The 17,421-nt window shown below is 42.3% G+C and overlaps 1 protein-coding gene across 3 annotated transcripts in view; it reads right to left on the minus strand.

Annotated features, from left to right (window-relative positions):
• RAB11FIP4 (RAB11 family interacting protein 4) overlaps nt 1-17,421 on the minus strand; it is a 230,674-nt gene that overhangs the window by 134,334 nt on the left and 78,919 nt on the right. For all 3 annotated transcript variants that reach the window (XM_089478118.1, XM_089478111.1, XM_089478108.1), the window contains exon 3: nt 9,914-10,002. In XM_089478118.1, the coding sequence (XP_089334244.1) occupies nt 9,914-10,002 (89 nt within the window). The remainder of the gene's footprint in view (nt 1-9,913; nt 10,003-17,421) is intronic.

A 17,421-nucleotide genomic window follows, 5' to 3' on the forward strand; every position in this document is an offset into this window, starting at 1 on the left:
GCTAAAATGACTGAACTTAAAGCATACCCTTTAATTACTAATATAAACATTATCTTTATTCTGAGAAAAGGGGCTTTAATTGACCTATAAAGCTCTATATGGCTCAGGTCCAGGCTATCTGTAGTGTAGTATCTTCCCAGATGAGCCTGCCTGAGCTCCAAGATCCTCAGGGGAGGTATTTGTCTCTATCCCACAGCTGTTACAGACATGTTTGGTGCGAATGAGGTAGAGAGCCTTCTCAGTGGCTGCTCCCACATTTTGGAACTCCTTCCCTGGGGAAGTTAAAATGTCTTCTTCTTTCCTGGCTTTTTGGAGGCTGGTGAAGACCATTCTATTCCAGCAAGCTTTTGAGAACTGATTGTTAACAAGAGAAGGGCTCTTTATGCTGCTGTACTGTTTTTAAACTTTTTGTTAAAGTAAAAAAATTAAATAGTTTAAATTCTGTTGTTAGTTTAATACTGTTCTGATCTCAGGTTTGTATGTTTTAAATATGTACAGTATTCTTATTGCAATTTTCTATTTTTTGTGAGCCCTCTTGAGTGCCAGTCTGGGAGAAAGGTGGCTTATAAATAAGGTGATGGATGAATGGACAAAACCCACCAAGAAACTCCTGCTGCAGGATCAGAAAACGTTTGAAATGACTTGAAGGCACACAACAATAACAAATGGATGGATGTATACATGAGGAAGCTGGGAAATGAAAGGAAAACTGAAAGTATGGGAAGTGTGAGGGCTCAGATTGAAATATATATTTAAAATTATTTTATTTTCATATATGATTTTTAAAAAAAATTCTTATATCATTTAATTGTATTTTAAGAGGCGGGATTGAGGGTTTTGGAATACATGTTTTTTAATCTTTGTAAGCCGCCCTGATTGCATCTTGTAGAGGGGCGCGATATAAATATTTTTTTAAATTATTATTATTAACTGTCCCAGAAACCGATGGTGTGTTGGTCTTGAAAGGACAGTTTAGGCCTTTTAGCCTTAAAACAGACCTGTTCCTCGTAGAGCTAAAAAGGTGCTAGAATGGGTTTGTAAACTTGTAAAGTTGATTGGCAGAGCTGCCTTCATTTTTGATCTGTTTTTTCATGGGCTTGGCTATGGGGACTGCCATGAGGAATACAAGCAAATAATTTCTTTCCACTGGTTGCTCTTTCTTTCTTTCTAAAGCACATGCTCTTTTCAAAAATGTATCGCCACAGTGCTAAATATTTCTCATCTCCTTGCTTTCTGCAACAAAAGGGAAAAGACAACACAACTGCCTGCTACTGCTATACCTCCTCCCAAGTTTTGTGTTCTTTCAGGTTCCAGCTCTGACAAGGTGTTAACTTACGATTAGAACCCAGGAAAGTTAGGGGGGGAGTTGTCTGTTGCTCCCAGAATCCTCCAGTTCCTCCTAAGGGATTCTGGGAATTGGAATCCAAATAAAGCAACGTTCCCAAGCTCTATTTATTTTCATCCACTCTTTACAGAATCCCTTCTCTCCTTCCTTTCAGTTGCTAATTGCTTGCTACCATGTGTCCTCACTTTCTCTCTGACCTACTCTTGGTGACAGCAAAAGATGGTCAAGCAACCCTTTCAACAGGTCTGGGGGAGAGGGAGGGAAGGAAGGATTCAGACACCAGTGGGGGATCCACTAATTGCTCCTACAAATATTTTCTAAGCAGTAGATCATCTGATGTACTGGGCTCGGTCCCAGAAGCCGACCCAATTTATTTGTCATGTTTCAGCTATTTTCCCCCTACTGTTCATGCTGTGTATTTAATCACTTGGCAGGGCAAGCAGAAAATGCTCCCAGACTTGGCTGACACCTTTTGAAATGCAATTAGATCTTCTTACCTTGCTAAGGAGGTATATTGACAGCTAAGAAAAAGGGATGGGGCGGGTGGCAGAGAGGCTACAGAAAGAACAGAGAAAGAAAGGAAAAGGAAAGGAAAAGGAAAAGGAAAAGAAAGCAGCCAAAAGCCTTTGGTGGCAGCTCCATATGAGAAGCCTAACAAACTAGCCACTGTCACCAAAAACCACCTGCTAGTCCCAGCTAGAGTAAACCCACTGACTCAAAAGACATTTGGTAAATGTGCCAGCATGGTGTAATGGTTTGAGTGTTGGACTATCACTTTGGAGTTCAGGGTTCAATTTCCTGCTTGGGCATGGAAACCCACTGATTCACCTTCAGTGAGTAATACAATGTCAACTCCATGGTCACCATAAGTCGAAAACTATGTGAAACTATACAACAGCACAGCAACAAAGCCTTTACAGCATCTCTGTAAATTCCACTGATTCAGTGGGTCTACTCTGGTTGGACTGTCCAAACTTCATATTATTCAAAATTAGGGAGCACCAGACTGGTCTTTATATACAAAAAATAACCACGAAACAGAGCTACACAGCAGTCCAAGTTCAAAAGCACACATGCTTGATATATGGAACTGACTTTGTATGTAGGACACCCCCTGAAATCAGTGGAAGAACAGCATTTGTACAACAGTTATGCAACAGTTTGCACCAAGAAATAACACATAGGTGTGTTTACTCTGTTGCAAAGGCTCTGCAGAGCAGGGCTGATAGGGGTGTGACATTTGGAAGGCAATAGGTTCATATTCATATTCACACACCTATATACACATTGAATGAAGAAACCTTTGTCAGAGCAAACTCTCTAACATAATAAATTGCTGGAAATTGGGTAAGAGGGTGCAGAAACAAGTCTTAGATTCTGATGTGCAAGATTCTGATGTGCAAGATGTCTGTTTATAAAAAGTGGAAGTGTATTTTTATTGCAGTGTACAAAGTCAACATGATCTAGTGGATGGAGGTTTGGGGGCTGGAAGGCTTAGGCAGACATGAATGGTAAAAATAATCTAAAGTCTAAATGAATATTTTTTTATAATGAAACTTCATCACGTGAAGTTCTGCTGGAAAAGGTGGGGAACTTGTAGATTTGTGGGAGCCAAGACAACAGGAACCATACCTCCAAGGCAATATTCAGTCCCTGATGAGGAATCAACTCAGATTTTGGGAACTGTTGCTTTAAAAAAAACTTTCATAATTCCACAACCAGCAAGGACACAAGTTTTCCAGAGTTTATTGCCCCCAGAAAGTATATTTCCCAAACTCTGAATCACCTGGTAACTGTATGTTCCACCATCAGAGGTATTTAAATGAGCCAAAACCCAAAACCCTCATCTGACAGCTCTGTGCCAAGCTCTGGGGGCAAGCCTCCATTCTCTTTCTTCCATGGATGGCATCAACTGTCTGTGGTGGTTAGAATTCAGAGACCTAGCTGTGTTAGTCTGGAATATCAGTATGCAAAGGATTTTGTAGCACCTTTGAGACTGTGTGAAAGAAGTGATTGTTGCTATTATTCTTTTAGTTTGACTGCATAATCACATGATCTGTCATGCAAACACAACACCATCCTGGTGGTATTGCTATTATTCAGACATTCAGAAACATCTTTCAGCCATTTGTATCCAAGGCAGAATATAGAATTTAACAGAGAGAAAGAGAGAGGCCATTTCCAACTAAAGTCAGCAAGAATCTTTGTAGAAAACATCTGGACAAAGCATGAGCTTAGAAATATTACTGGCTGGACTATAACCTCACAACATCTCTAGCCAGCACAACCATACGTGCTGGGAGATTTTTGGGACTGTAGTCCAAAACCTGCAGTGTTTACAAGCTCTGGATGAAAATAAGATGAGCAAAGGGAAAATGAAAAAGTCTTTTCCACAGTGGCAACATATTAGCCGTTTGACTCTTTTGACATGTTCCCCTTTGCGCCTTCCCATGGTCAGCATAGCCAAGAATTCAGCAAGAGGAAATGGTGGGGCTCCGGAAAAAACAGAGAAGAGAAGCAAAGAACACAAATTGTAGGAAATAGTTAAGAGGGAAATAGGAGCTCCCTGTTTGATTAATTCCTTGCCTCAATAACACCTGGGGCCTAAGAGACCATACTGTATAAGGACCCATTCTGCTATTCAACATTAAATTAGCAGCTACGATGTGCTAAATCACATTATGAGACACTCTCTATGTTCTTGACAAATCTGAATCCCCAAGGAGGCTGAAAATAACATCTTTCTTCCTCTCTTGCTCTTCTGGGGGTGGAGGGATTGGAGTCCCACTGCTTCCCATAGGCAGGGGCTGCTTGCTGAAGCAAAAGGGAAAATAGAGCACAATGCCTATTTTTTGCCTCACACTGACACCTTGTGGCCTTTTCCTACTATTGCACTTGTGGGAAATAGTGGAGAGTTTCAAACAGACAGGTCACACAGGCTGAATACATGATAGCTAGGGGGGAAGTATTCACATGGTTTGGCCCAGAGGCATTAACAGCGGTGTGTGGGCTGCACCAAGTGGCACCCTAAGGGGCAGGTGACACCACTGCTTCCCAAGCATCTGCTTTTTGGCAGAAATGGGCTGTGGTGTTAGCTTGCCTCCCTTTAAAATGCTGGAATGCGTCAGAAGAAATGGGATGAGTGGGATGAGGCTCAGTGAGAGGAGAAAGCAGAGACCTTATTTTAATTTTTAATTTTTTATTAAAATTACTGTTTTTTAAATTTTCTTTTTAAAAAAATCACATTTTCCCAAATGTTTACTTTAACCACATGAAACTATGGAGATTATCACACTACTGGCTTTCCCCCAATCTGGGCACGGGCTGAGACTAGGCTGGGAAGATGTGCTACCACACAGCTCTGTGCCCACATCATTACCACCCCATCCTTCTCCTGTTCCTGGCTAAAAATGCTTCTTTTCTATCATGGGAGCCATTCCGATCGGGGACAGGATGGTAATGATCTGGGCATGGAGCTGTGCTGTAGCACATCTTCCCAGCCCAGTCTCAGCCCGTGCCCAGATCAGGAAAGAGGCGATGTGATAATCTCTAGTCAGCCTTCTGTATCTACTGATGTTTTATCCACTGATTCAAGCATCCACGGCTTGAAAATATTCAAAAAATATATGAATTCCAAAAAGCAACCCTTGATTTTGTCATTGTATATAAAGGACACCATTTTACTATCTCATTGTATTCAATGGGAATTCAGAATCCACTGATTTTGTTATCCACTGGGGTGATGGTGGTTGTGGAAATAAACGCCAGCGGATACTAAGGACCCTCTGTACATTACTCCACTGAGTGATGCCACTCCTAGTGATGTCACTGATTTGGTCTCAGGCCCATCTGAAGCCAGTCATGTGCCACATAGAGGATCCAGATTTCACCATGCCCCTGAAAACATGCAAAAAGTGATGTTGGCAATGATACGTCAAAAACTCAATCCTGCATTTAGTCAGGAAAGCACATGACACACTGCCTAGGAGCCGGGGCTGATGGTGGTGTTAATAAGCTCCACTTTTCTCTGTTTTGAGACCACTTTCAAGGCAGTGTTTGTATCAGTAAATTATACAACTAGACATAGCATTATCTGATCAGATGACATGGAGAGGTGGGTGGTGGCAAGAACTCAAGATTTGGGGTTCATGCAGTAGGATGAGATAGTAGATATAGGCCAGCTCTACAATTAAAGAGAAAGAAGCAACCTCGTCAGAGGGCAAAAACTGGGAATGGCATTGCAGGGGGCCTTTGGTATCCACTGAGGTTTGGTTCTAGGACTCCCGTGGATAACAAAATGCATGGATACTCAGTTCCCAGTAAATACAATGGCAAAATCATATTTGCTTTTTGGAATTTATATATTTTTAAATATTTTCAAATTGTGGATGGTTGAATCCATGGATATGGAGGACTGACTGTATTTATTTTTTAAATTTATCCTACCCTTGGGACTCATAGAATTATAGAGTTGGAAGAGACCACAAGAGTCATCTTGTCCAACCCCCTGCTATGTAGGAATACACAATCAAAGCATTCTCAACAAATGCCCATCCAGCCTCTGTTTAAAATCCTCTAAAGAAGGAGACACCACCACCTCCAAGGTGGAGTATTCCATGGTTTCACAGTTCTTACTATCAGGAAGTTCTTCCTAATATTTATGTCAAATCTCTTGTCCTGAAGTTTAAACCCACTACTCTGTGTCCTAGTCTCTGGAGCAGTAGAAAACAAGCTTGCTCCATCCTCAATATGACATCCTTTCCAGTATTTAAACATGACTATAATGTCACTTCTTAACCTTTTCTTCTCCACACTAAACGTATCCAGCTCCTTAAGCCACTCCTCATACAGCACGATTTCCAGATCTTTCACCATTTTGGTCACTCTCCTCTGGACCTGCTCCAGCTAGTGACTTACAACATAAGCTAAAGCAAAACAGCTAAGACACAATGCCTGTCCAACCTTGGACAGGTAAGGTGCTACCTGGGAGACTGGTATCCTTGGCACACAGGTCATGTGTCAGTGGTGTTTTACTCAGTGATCTCCACAGATCACTGTGTTCCTCCTGTCTCCTCTACCACCCATCTCTACTGTGTTGGGCTCAGGGATTTGGGAAGTTTACACTGCTGAACAGTCATTTGCCAGGTTTTATTGCTTAGCAAGGAATCACACCAAGCTTGCAATGGTGATGGAAGTTGCTGCTCCTGCTCTGGCCCCAGGGCAGGGGGCAGGATCAATTCTCAGCTCTCAAGTCCAGTGACAAGTCAGTCTACCAGAACTGACAGTTTGATGCTGTGCAGTGTGTCTGCACAGAACAGCAAAGTTTAAGACTTCTCTTTGGCAGTGGTTAGCAAATATGAAGGGAAAAGTCCATGGCAGTCAGCCTGGGAATTATTGATTTCTATTTCATTGAAGATGAGTACCAGGAAATGTGGAGAATGAGCTGCCTGGCAGAAACCAAATGCCTGGTTAATGCAAAATCTTTCACTGTCTATCTGTGCTCATTGAGTCCAGTCAAAAACTCAAAGAAAGGAAGCAATGATCAAAATAATAAATATATTTAAAGGGAAAGTGATGGATTTGATGGGATAAACTGGCTCTATACCTTACTGCACCTTCCTGCGCTCGATAGCAGAACCCATTCCAATGTGGAAGAAATCAGCACACCATCTTGCAGTGGTGGTGGTGGTGTGTTTATACATGAGATAATACATAACAAGAGGAAATATGTCATTAAAAAGAGTGCAAAAATGCACACAGAAAATTAGTCCTTATTTATTTATTTTAAACATCAGATGTGATGTAGGCTGGACAGTCTTTCAAAGGAAGAATTCCTGAAAATTAGAGAACTGTCCTCTGGGATTTCTTCAAATGGAGACCTGTCTTCAGCAAAGTGGTCACTCAACCCTGAGGGTACTTTGTGTGTTCCCATGATTACTTTCCAAGTAGGAATGGCTGCTTGCAATTTTCATTTTTTACATTCTCACCCCTTGCTTCTATCTATTCTTCCTTCTGGGTGATAATTATGGTAAAGACATCCTCACATTATTTGTACCTCTGGGCAATCAAGAACACAAAAAAGTCATTGTTGTGTGATACTGTTAATCAGTGTAGGAGTTACATGAATTTAACCAAGCATGGTCCCTACTGCTTCCGGAACAGGTTACTGTTTCCAGTTTACTGAGCAAAACTACAGGTATTGAGCTAATAATATCTCTGAGTGTGGAAATTGGTGTACGTGAGTCACTGCTTCTTAGCTAGGTCATCCTGGTACTTGCATTTACCACAAGGCAAAGGGAAGTACCTGCCTCACCTGCAGATTCTGGATGTCATAAAAGGGTAGCAAAATGGTTACATGTTTAATTACATTTTAGCCACTCTAGCAGAATCCTAAAGAGGGAGGCAATGAACTGGGACTTTATTTTTTGAAGTTTCTATCTCCAACAAAGGTAAAACATTTTTAATAAAAAAAATTGGGACTACATTTGGCATGTTTTATTAAAACAGCACATACAACTTTCCTAATGTAAAAGCATGAGGCAGTAGCATCACTAGGGGGGTCTGGCCCGCACCAGAAGACACCACTGAAGGGGGATGACTCTACTGAAGGAGGGGTGTCACCTGATGACCACCCCCACCTCTCTGCCCTGTGTCATGGGACACAGCAGGGAGGGAGAGGACTCAGCTCCCCCCAGTCCTTGCCCTATGTGGCTTTATTCCACAGAGAGAGGTGACACCCTGGTGTGGGACACCAGTGCACAGAGGCTTCTCTTGAGAGATCCAGTGTTCTCTGTGTAACAAAAGGGGCTGTGATCTTGGATCTCAGAGGAAGCACCTTTTTGTATTGCTAATGAAATTCAATTTTTTTCTCCTGGACTCTGTAATGTTTTGTTCCCAGTGCCACATGGCCAGAAGGTGGAGGGTCCTGCCTGCATAGATATCACTCGACGTCATCTGAACACAGAACAACACAACAACATTGTGACAAAATGTGACTAACACTCATGGTTCCCCTCCTCCTGTAAGATTTTTCAACACTGGTGAAGAAGCCAGAGGAGCTTTGAATGCTTGCCTTATGCATTTTGTGCATAATATCACTGTTTTGTGGATTTTGAATGTTATTGTATTTTGCTATATAGCCAACACAGCTACCCTGGATATATTTAGTTAGTTATTCTTGTATTTTTAGCATCATGGAAAGTGAGAAGTGAATGTACAATTTTCTGTCTCATGTGCCAGAATAATCTGGGCTGCTTTTAGGATTTATGTTTCTTGATTATGTGGAGGGGGGAGCATTTGTTCCTCCTCCCCAGGTAGCAGACTACTTGAGGTGGCTTCTGGCCTTTATAGGAATTCAGCTACGATCACCCTCTCATTACCTTCTTAGCAACAAAACAATGATGTTTGGTAGGTCTACAAATACCTGTTCCCATGGAAAAGTGAAATGTGACATTCATGCACTACATCACATTCTTTTATTACAAAATAATTACTCAGCTTTCTGCATTGGCAGTTGCAGCTTTGAATGAGAACCCCTACACCTTCAGCATACACACACCAAAAATCAGTGCAAAAATATCTATTCATTTACTGCTCTTTACCTTGACCATGAACACAAAGGAATCATAAACCAAATCCTAGTTGAGGAAGTATCAAAGTATTAACAGGGGTGTGCAGCCTAAATTCCCTAAAGGCGCCAGATCCTGTCTCATCTTGGAAGCTAAGCAGAGCCAGCTCTGGTTAGTACTTGAATGGAAGACCATCAGCCAGAACCTGGTGTGTAGGCTATATAACCTGTTGAATATTTCTTGCCTAAGAAAACCTTATAAAATTCATGGGCTCACCATAAGTCGACAGGTGAATTGAAGGCACAGACACAGTTTGCAGTCTCATCTGGTGTTATTCGGAATCATGCCATCCCTCAAAGTTTCACCAAAGCTTAAGCAGAATATTCCAGCTACAAAACTTGACTTTAGAAAAAACAACAACAACATTTACCACAATCTGCTTTGTGATAAGCTTTCATGGAGGTCGCACATATCGGTCACAATCATACTGACGCAGTGGTATTAGTCCCATTGTCATGTCTCCCTAGACATAAGGAATCTAAGGGACTACCAAGATAAAACTTGTGGTCAAAATGTTGAAAGCATATTCATTGATCAGTTGGCAAAACAGAAACATTTTGCCCTTTCCAGGCAATTTCCATTTCAAACATTGTTACTTTAACCATTAAGCAATGGATCAGAAAGTGAATAACCTCAGCCATTCAATGTTCATTCTTTTCCCCGTATGGATTGGCATGAACGCAATATTTCTTGTCTCCAGATATAGCTCTTGAAATTCAAATGCTCATGATACTTGAAATGACCTCAAGATTTCAAAGAAACTGCTTGGATCTCCCAGTACTTTTGCTATAACCCAACCACCACTGTGCCCACTCTCCAGAAACTGCACCTGAATAACATGAGCAAAAAGAGGCCTTGTCCAAAGCTGAAGAAATGATAGGAATACATGACAGTCCCAGAATTTAATAGGGTGGATTATTAGAAAGGTGATGCATTTTACCTGGTAGTAGTAATCCACATATTCAGTCTCATAGCATTGAGGGCCAAGGCTTTCAACAGACAATGCATCTTTCAGCAACTCCTCACAGCCTTAAAAACAGAACAAGAAAAGGACAGATATTTAGTGTTGCCTCACTGGAATAATTTAGGATTCAAATACAGGTGTAGGCCTCAGCTGGAAGAACAACAAAGAGGGTGTTTGGGATATTGTGATGATCTGGATTGTCCAGTATTGTGTCCACAGTAAGCCATTACTTGAATCCACAGCTTGGAAAAGTCACTGTGTGGACTTCAACTTCCAAAAACTGTCATGCTGGGTGTGGACTTCTGAGAATTGCAGTTTAAAAAGTAACTTTTCCAAGTTATTCCTGATTTATTGTTTTCACAGGTACTTGGCAGAATGCCTAGAAACTGGGTTTAATCCATTCTGGTCTTATGGGAGCCCTATAATATGAGCCTTGGATAACCCCCCCCCCCCCCAAAAAAAAAACACTTGAAATTTTCATCAGACTCATCATTTGACAGAGAAGTAAAGACACTGAATAAAGAAAACCATAACGCATTTGAGGATATAGGAAAAATAAAAGAGAAGGGCAAGGAAGCTGCAGCTCCTTTAAGACTGATTGATTTATATTTTAACATGAGCTTTTATCACTCCACTTCCTCAGTCATTGAATCTGAACAAGTGGGTTGATATCCATAAGAGCTCATGCTAAAATATCAGCTAGTCATTCTTAAAGGAACTATTAGAAACCCCCACCTTTTCGCCCCTTCTTCTGCAACAGACTAGCAGAGCTACTTCTTTGATGATGAATGGTGTCATTTTCCAAAGAAAACTGAGCCCATGGTCACTCCACCTCCATCTCCTCCCACCTTCTTTGCATTTTTGTTGTTGTTGTTGACTACCCTCAAGTCGATGGATGCATGGCAACCCTGTGGTTGAGACATCTCCAAGACTCCCTGACCACTAATCTGCTTCGTTACTGCCAGTGTATGTTGTTCATTTGTATTGTTGTTATTTTCTTGTGAACCGCCCTGATCTTGGGAAGGAGCGGTATATAAATAAAAATTTTATTATTTTATTTATTATTATTTAATTCATACTCATGACCTCCTTAATAGCATCCATCTATCTAACATGTGGCTCTCCTCTCCGTCTCCTTTCTCCACCTTTCCTAGCATTATTGTTTTTTTCCCAGTGAGTTGAGCCTTCTCATGAAGTGCCTGAAGTATAACAGCCTCAGTTTTGTTATCTTGGCTTCCAGGGAGATTTCTGGTTTGATCTGTTCTAGGACCCATTTGTTTGTCTTTTTGGTTGTCCAGGGAATCCTCAGCAATCTTCTCCAGCATCTCAAATTAATTTAAAAAAATCTATCTTGTTTCTTAACTGTCCTGCTCTCACATCCATACATGGCAATAAGGAATACAATGGCTTATATGATTCTAACTTTTGTGCTCAGTTGTATATCTTTCCATTTTAGGATCTTTTCTAGCTCTTTCATACCTACTCTCTTTCTGATTTCCTGGCTGCAGCCCCCATTCCTAGCATGTTTGATCCCAAGTATGAGAACTATTGGCTTTCCTTGGACAAGTTGGGTGTCATCTGTTCCACTTGCATTCCTCACAGTCCACCCCTTCTCTTTTTTGGAACCTCTGTGCGGGAGGGAAGGAGGACCGAGGAGCTGTCACTGCACCCTTTTTTTGCACCAGAGACAGAGTGCCGCCCTCCCATTAGGACATCACTGCAGCTATTCTACGTAAGGATATCTAAGGTAAGGAATGATTATACAGTTCAGCTGATGTACAAAAAGAGGCCAACAGTGAAAGAAAAATTTAGCTAGGATAGCCTAAAGAAACAGGTGAGAAATTAGGAAGTAATTGAAATGCAGACAGTGCAGCTGTAGAAGCAATATCAGTCATAAGAGAATTCCAAAGATAAGGACTAATAGAGCAACAGGAGGCAAGATTTGCTTCTGGTTAACAAGGAGGCAGAGACCAGGAGAAAGGAGGAGACAGAAGAGAACATATCAGTTAAGTATGGAGCAGTTCAGAGTGCCAAAAAGAGGTGCCAGGGAGGCGTCTCTCCTTGCTCCGCAGCAGCGTCGCAGCAACCAAATTGTGTGGTGCTGCTGTGCAGCAAGAAAGCAGCATGCAGAAGTGGCATTTGCGCCACACCAAAGCGCCAGTGACAGTGCAATGACGTGCCAGCGGTGCAGCACCATTTGGACGCTGCAGTGCTGGCACATCATTGCTGTGCACACCATCTGGATAGTGACGCACAGCTGTGGCGTGCCCATGATGTGCTAGGGTTGCAGGGTGTGTGCACGCTCCACCCCCGAGCAACCCTAGCACGTCATGGGTGCACCTCAAAGGACCTGTTTGTACCGGGCCTATGTTCAGTGAAAAGATAAGGAGCATCAAGTGAACAAATGATGAGAGGGAGATACATTTAAAATTCAAGCCCCAAAAAGCAAATGTACCCAAAGAAGTTCATGAAACAAAGGATTAATGTGGTCAGATGAGTAAAGAAGAAAAATAAACCACAAAGCAACTTACTCTAATCTTGATATAAAGAAAGAGGGAAATTTAGTTACTGCTTCTGAGGCTAATACAGCAATGGTCAACTTTTACCCCCTTGACATTGTTGGACTCCAACTCTCAATGTTCCTCAACATTGGCTATACTGGATGATGATCATAGGAACAGGAATTCAAAAACATGTGCAACACTGCACTACTACCATCACCCATATCTGATGGCCTGGTGTCAATATCAACTGAAGTTTTCTTAATGATTTTTCATGGACTGAGGGCCTAGCCCTCTTTTCAAAGGCATAGTGACCAATGCTATACCCTCCAACTTTACTGATTTGTAAGGGACAGTCCCAACTAATTCTCTGCCATCCCAATTTTCAGCTGCTTTTAAAACCTCTCAGTTTCTCTTTCCTCCTCCTACTTTCTGCCTTAGTCCTCAGCTTACTTCTATAGCTGCAAATGGAGTTTGAAGTGGAAAAATAGTTTTCACTCAGTTAAAAAGGAGAAAGTAAGAAGAGGGAATCTTGCCCTTCCCAGTAACCTTAGGCAAAAGCAAATTGCTGTAATCTTTTTCTCCTTGCTTGTCCTCCCTCACAAATAACTTTTGCAATCTTGACCACATACTGATGTTGCTTGGCCATACATGTCCCAGTTTTCAGCTGTGAAATGCTGGAGTTTCTTTCTTTCTTTCTTTCTTTCTTTCTTTCTTTCTTTCTTTCTTGTACATGCAGGAGTTCTGATCCCAACTGGGATCATAGTTTGGGGTACTCTTACTTTTTGTTTCAATGGTGTTCCTAACCCAGATAACAAATGCCACCTTGTGTCTGTGTCTGTGCATGTGTGTGTTTGCACAAAGGTGATATCCTAAACAAACGGATCACTTTGGTCCTGACCTGATTTAGGGCACTGAGAAAGGTTAAAGTCCTCTCCTCCCTGCCCACTAAGGTCCAAATCCATGAGGTCCCTTCATTCGAGAGAGCAACATTGACTTGGGTAATACTTAACATTCTCTTATCTGTTTTTGGATTTGCTTCATACCAAGCATGTTAAAGCTAATCTCAGATGTTTTGAAAGAAGGTAACTTAAGAATCGAAGATAAATATAGAAATGTAATGAATTCCCAGGTGAGTTCTTGCCCCTCGACTACAGAAGAAGCCAGGTTATTTTAAAATCAACGAGTGACTCTATTTAGCTATCTTGTGGTCACAATGACCTTACAACCATTCTTTTTCTAATAGTATTTTTGGCTGTGGTGTTTGCGCCTTGTAATTGCCAGTTGCAAATGAGAACAGAGATGTCAGGGAAAGCATTGCATGCCAAATTTTGCATATTATTCACTTTAGGCTTCAGGTGAAAGAAGAAAGAAAAGATAGGGTAGTAGCTCTGGGGGAGAAGAAGAAACACAGCACACTGGCTGCTTAGATTAAAAAAAATCTCTTGGGGAATGAGAGGAGTTTTGACAGAATAATATAATCCCTTGATGTGAGAAGGCTTTTCTTATTTCTCTTGGCATGCAGGCAAATGATAACAAAAAGAAGAAGACCAAGGAAGCAGATGTTGCATGCATTATGGTCCATCCTGAGGAGCATTTTTCAAGTGACATCTTTCCTAATGCTAAATAATGGCTGTGAGAAAAGAAAAGAGGAAGCCTGCTGACAAAGGCATAAATTCCTTTTTAAGAGCTGTCAACAAGCAAAAAATGTGTAAGTACTGGAATTTGAGGGTCTGAGGCTTAAAGCAGGGGTAAAAAATTCTTGGACTTCCATATGTTCTTGGGCTATAACTTCTGTCAGTCCTACCCAGGATCATCAATGGTCAGGGAGTGCATGTGTTGTAGCCCCAAACAACTGGATAATATACTCTCCAGCTTTGCAGGAAAGTAGCACACATGTGGCCAAACAACACCACAGATGGCAAAAGTTATTAATGAAGAAGAACAAACAAGATAAGAGAGGCTGCAGCAGTTTGCTTTTGCCAGAGCCTACTAGGAAGGGAAACATCTTTCCCTCTTCTCTCCCCCTGCTGAGTTAACTAAATGCCCATTAGTTTTACACTATGAACTCAGTTTGCAGCAAGTGAAGTAAGCTGAAGACAAAGGAGGAAATTGGGAGGAGGTGACAAAATGGCACAAGAGGGTTAAACAGGACTATTCCTGCCAAATCAGAACAGTTGAAGGCTATTAGGGATGGGTGGCAAAGTTCCCTCATCTCTGTCTTACATCAGGGTCTTCTAAAGCAAGGTGCCAAAATTTGTAGCAAAGGGCAGATGGTATGTGAGGTGGTATGATTTCTGCAAAGGATGGCATTCCCCACTCCATATAAAAATGTGAGAACTATCACTAATTCTTCTCCTATTCCACTTCTCCAGTTTTTGAAAGAGAAGTGTTAACATGAAAGCAAACCTGGAAGTGACACTATCCTAACCTGGAGGACCATCGTCCTGACACTAGTTGTAGAAGGTACTTGACTGACTAGCTGAGGACTGTTGGGGCAAAAATGGTCTTCCATTCTATCTCAGCCAGTATCAGGGAAGGAATTCTTGGTGCCGGCAAAGGCAGAAGCATTTGAGGATTAGGATTATAAACCAACACATGATGTCTTAACATTCCAAAAATACCACCACCAGCCAACTTTAGAGTTTTAAAGCTACCATTTGGCCATGCTGGAGTGTTTGAAAGAAGCCTCTAGGACAGCAGTGGACAACAGCATAATTCCTGGTGCAACTGCCCAAGAACTGCCCATTTCCACCCTTTTCAGGGGATGGTGTGGGATAGTGGGTAATGGGGGCATCTCAAACACTGCATTTTTGTGGCAGTTTGCCTTGTTTGAAGGTCAAAAAATCAGTTGAATTCCTTTTGGAGGCCTCCTGAGGGGGCCTTTGGTGGTGTGCGAAAAGGAGTCTCAGGGCTACATGCATCACTTTCCTCACCCCTGCTAGAATCATAGCGTTGGAAAAGACCGCAAAAGCCATCCAGTCCAATCCCCTGCCATGCAGGACATCTAAATCAAAGCATCCCAGACAGATGGCCATCCAGCCTCTGTTTAAAAACCTCTAAAGAAGGAGACTCCACTACACTCCAAGGGAGTGTGTTTCACTGTCGAACAGCCCTTACTGTCACGAAGTTCCTCCTAATGTTGAGGTGGAATCTCTTTTCCTGGAGCTTGCATCCATTGCTCCAGGTCCTAGTCTCTGGAGCAGCAGAAAACAAGCTAGCTTCGTCCTCAATATGACATCCCTTCAAGTATTTAAACAGGACTATCATATCACCTCTTAACCTTCTCTTCTCCAGGCTAAACATCCCCAGCTCCCTAAGTCGTTCCTCACAGGACATGGTTTCCAGACCCTTCACCATTTTGGTTGCCCTCCTTTGGACACACTCCAGTTTCTCAACACTTAAAGCCTCAAGGCTCCATTGAATGCCCAGTCATAGGCAGTATGTTCATTGGGCCAAGTTTTCTAATGATATTTTTGGAAACATCACAGCCTGCCTCTTTGGGAACAGATGTGTAACTGGTACCAAAAAGGTACTAAATCCCACCTGATCTTGGAATCTAAGCAAGGTCAGCTTTGGTTAGTATTTGGATGGTAGACTGCCAATGAATCTCAGGTGCTATGGACTATATTTCACAGGAAGGAACTGGCAAAACTACCTCTGAGTATTCCTTGCTTAAGAAAACCCTATGAAATTCAGGGGGTCACTATAACACAACAGGAGGCTTCAGGGCATGTACACATAGGCATACACACACTAAATTAAATCAATGGCACTGAATTAACATCCCATCTTTGCCTCCTTGCAGTGCCCTTTGGGAAAGGTAGAGAGTTCTTTCCCATGCATTGGTGGTCAGTAGCAGACTCTGGCACCCTCTAGTAAGGTAAAAGGTATTCCCCATTGACAAGGTTGTCAAGTCGTGGTGCTAATTTCTGTTACTAAGCAGAAAGGCCAGTGTTGTCAGAGACTACTCTGTGATCATATGGTCAGCATGATTGTACAGAATGCTGTTTACCTTCCCACCAGAGTGGTACCTATTTATCTACTTGGATTTGCATGCTTTTGAACTGATAGGTTGGCAGAAGCTGGGCCTAGTGATGGGAGCTCACCCCATCATACTGCATCTGGGCCTCGAACTGCCAACCTGCTGATCTTGCAATCAATAGAGTCAGTGTCTTAACCACTTGAGCCACTGTGTCCCTCTAGTAAACCAGCTTACAAATTCCTCTCTCTCTGGCTTTGCTTCACGAACGAAGATTCAGGAAGGACTCATCCCGCGCTTTGTACAAGTGCGTTGGTGACTAAAAAGGCCAATCCGGGACAAACAGGTCCAGTTGCAGAAAGCACAGCGGAAAATCTCCTTGGGTGATGTTTCCGGGTTGTGGTTCTTTCTGCGTTGTTGTTTCTCTTCGAGACTCGTTCGCCGTGAGCTTTCGAAAAATGCTGCAGCATCGTGGATAGTGCGTCTCCATGCCTCCTGATGTGAGGCCAGGGCGGACCATTGTTGGTGATCAATTTGGCCAAGCCTGAGATGTTGTTTCAGGAAGTCCTTGTATCTCTTCTTTGGGGTGCCCCTCTTACGCTGACCCGTGCCGAGTTCACCGTAGAATACTATTTTTGGGAGGTGATGGTCCTTCATCCTAGAAACGTGTCCTGCCTAGCGCAGCTGCATCCTCAATAGCATGGCCTCAATGCTGGTGATCCCTGCATGCTCAAGGACAGCAACATTTGTCACATAGTCAGTCCAGTGTATATTTAGAATTGTGCGTAAACAGCGCTGATGAAAGCGTTCAAGGAGTCATAGGTGTTGGCGATAGGTGACCCATGTTTCAGACCCATAGAGGAGAATAGACAGTACAATGGCTCTATACCCACTGATTTTTGTGCTTCGCCTCAAGTGTTTGTTACTCCAGACTCTTTTGTGAAGCCTTCCGAATGCACTATATGCCTTTGCCAGTCTGTGATTGATCTCTTTATCAATCT

The sequence above is a fragment of the Sceloporus occidentalis genome, unplaced genomic scaffold (genome assembly GCF_023333645.1).
Source record: "Sceloporus occidentalis isolate IW3139 unplaced genomic scaffold, rSceOcc1.0.p SCAF_1, whole genome shotgun sequence".
Taxonomy (NCBI): domain Eukaryota; kingdom Metazoa; phylum Chordata; class Lepidosauria; order Squamata; family Phrynosomatidae; genus Sceloporus; species Sceloporus occidentalis.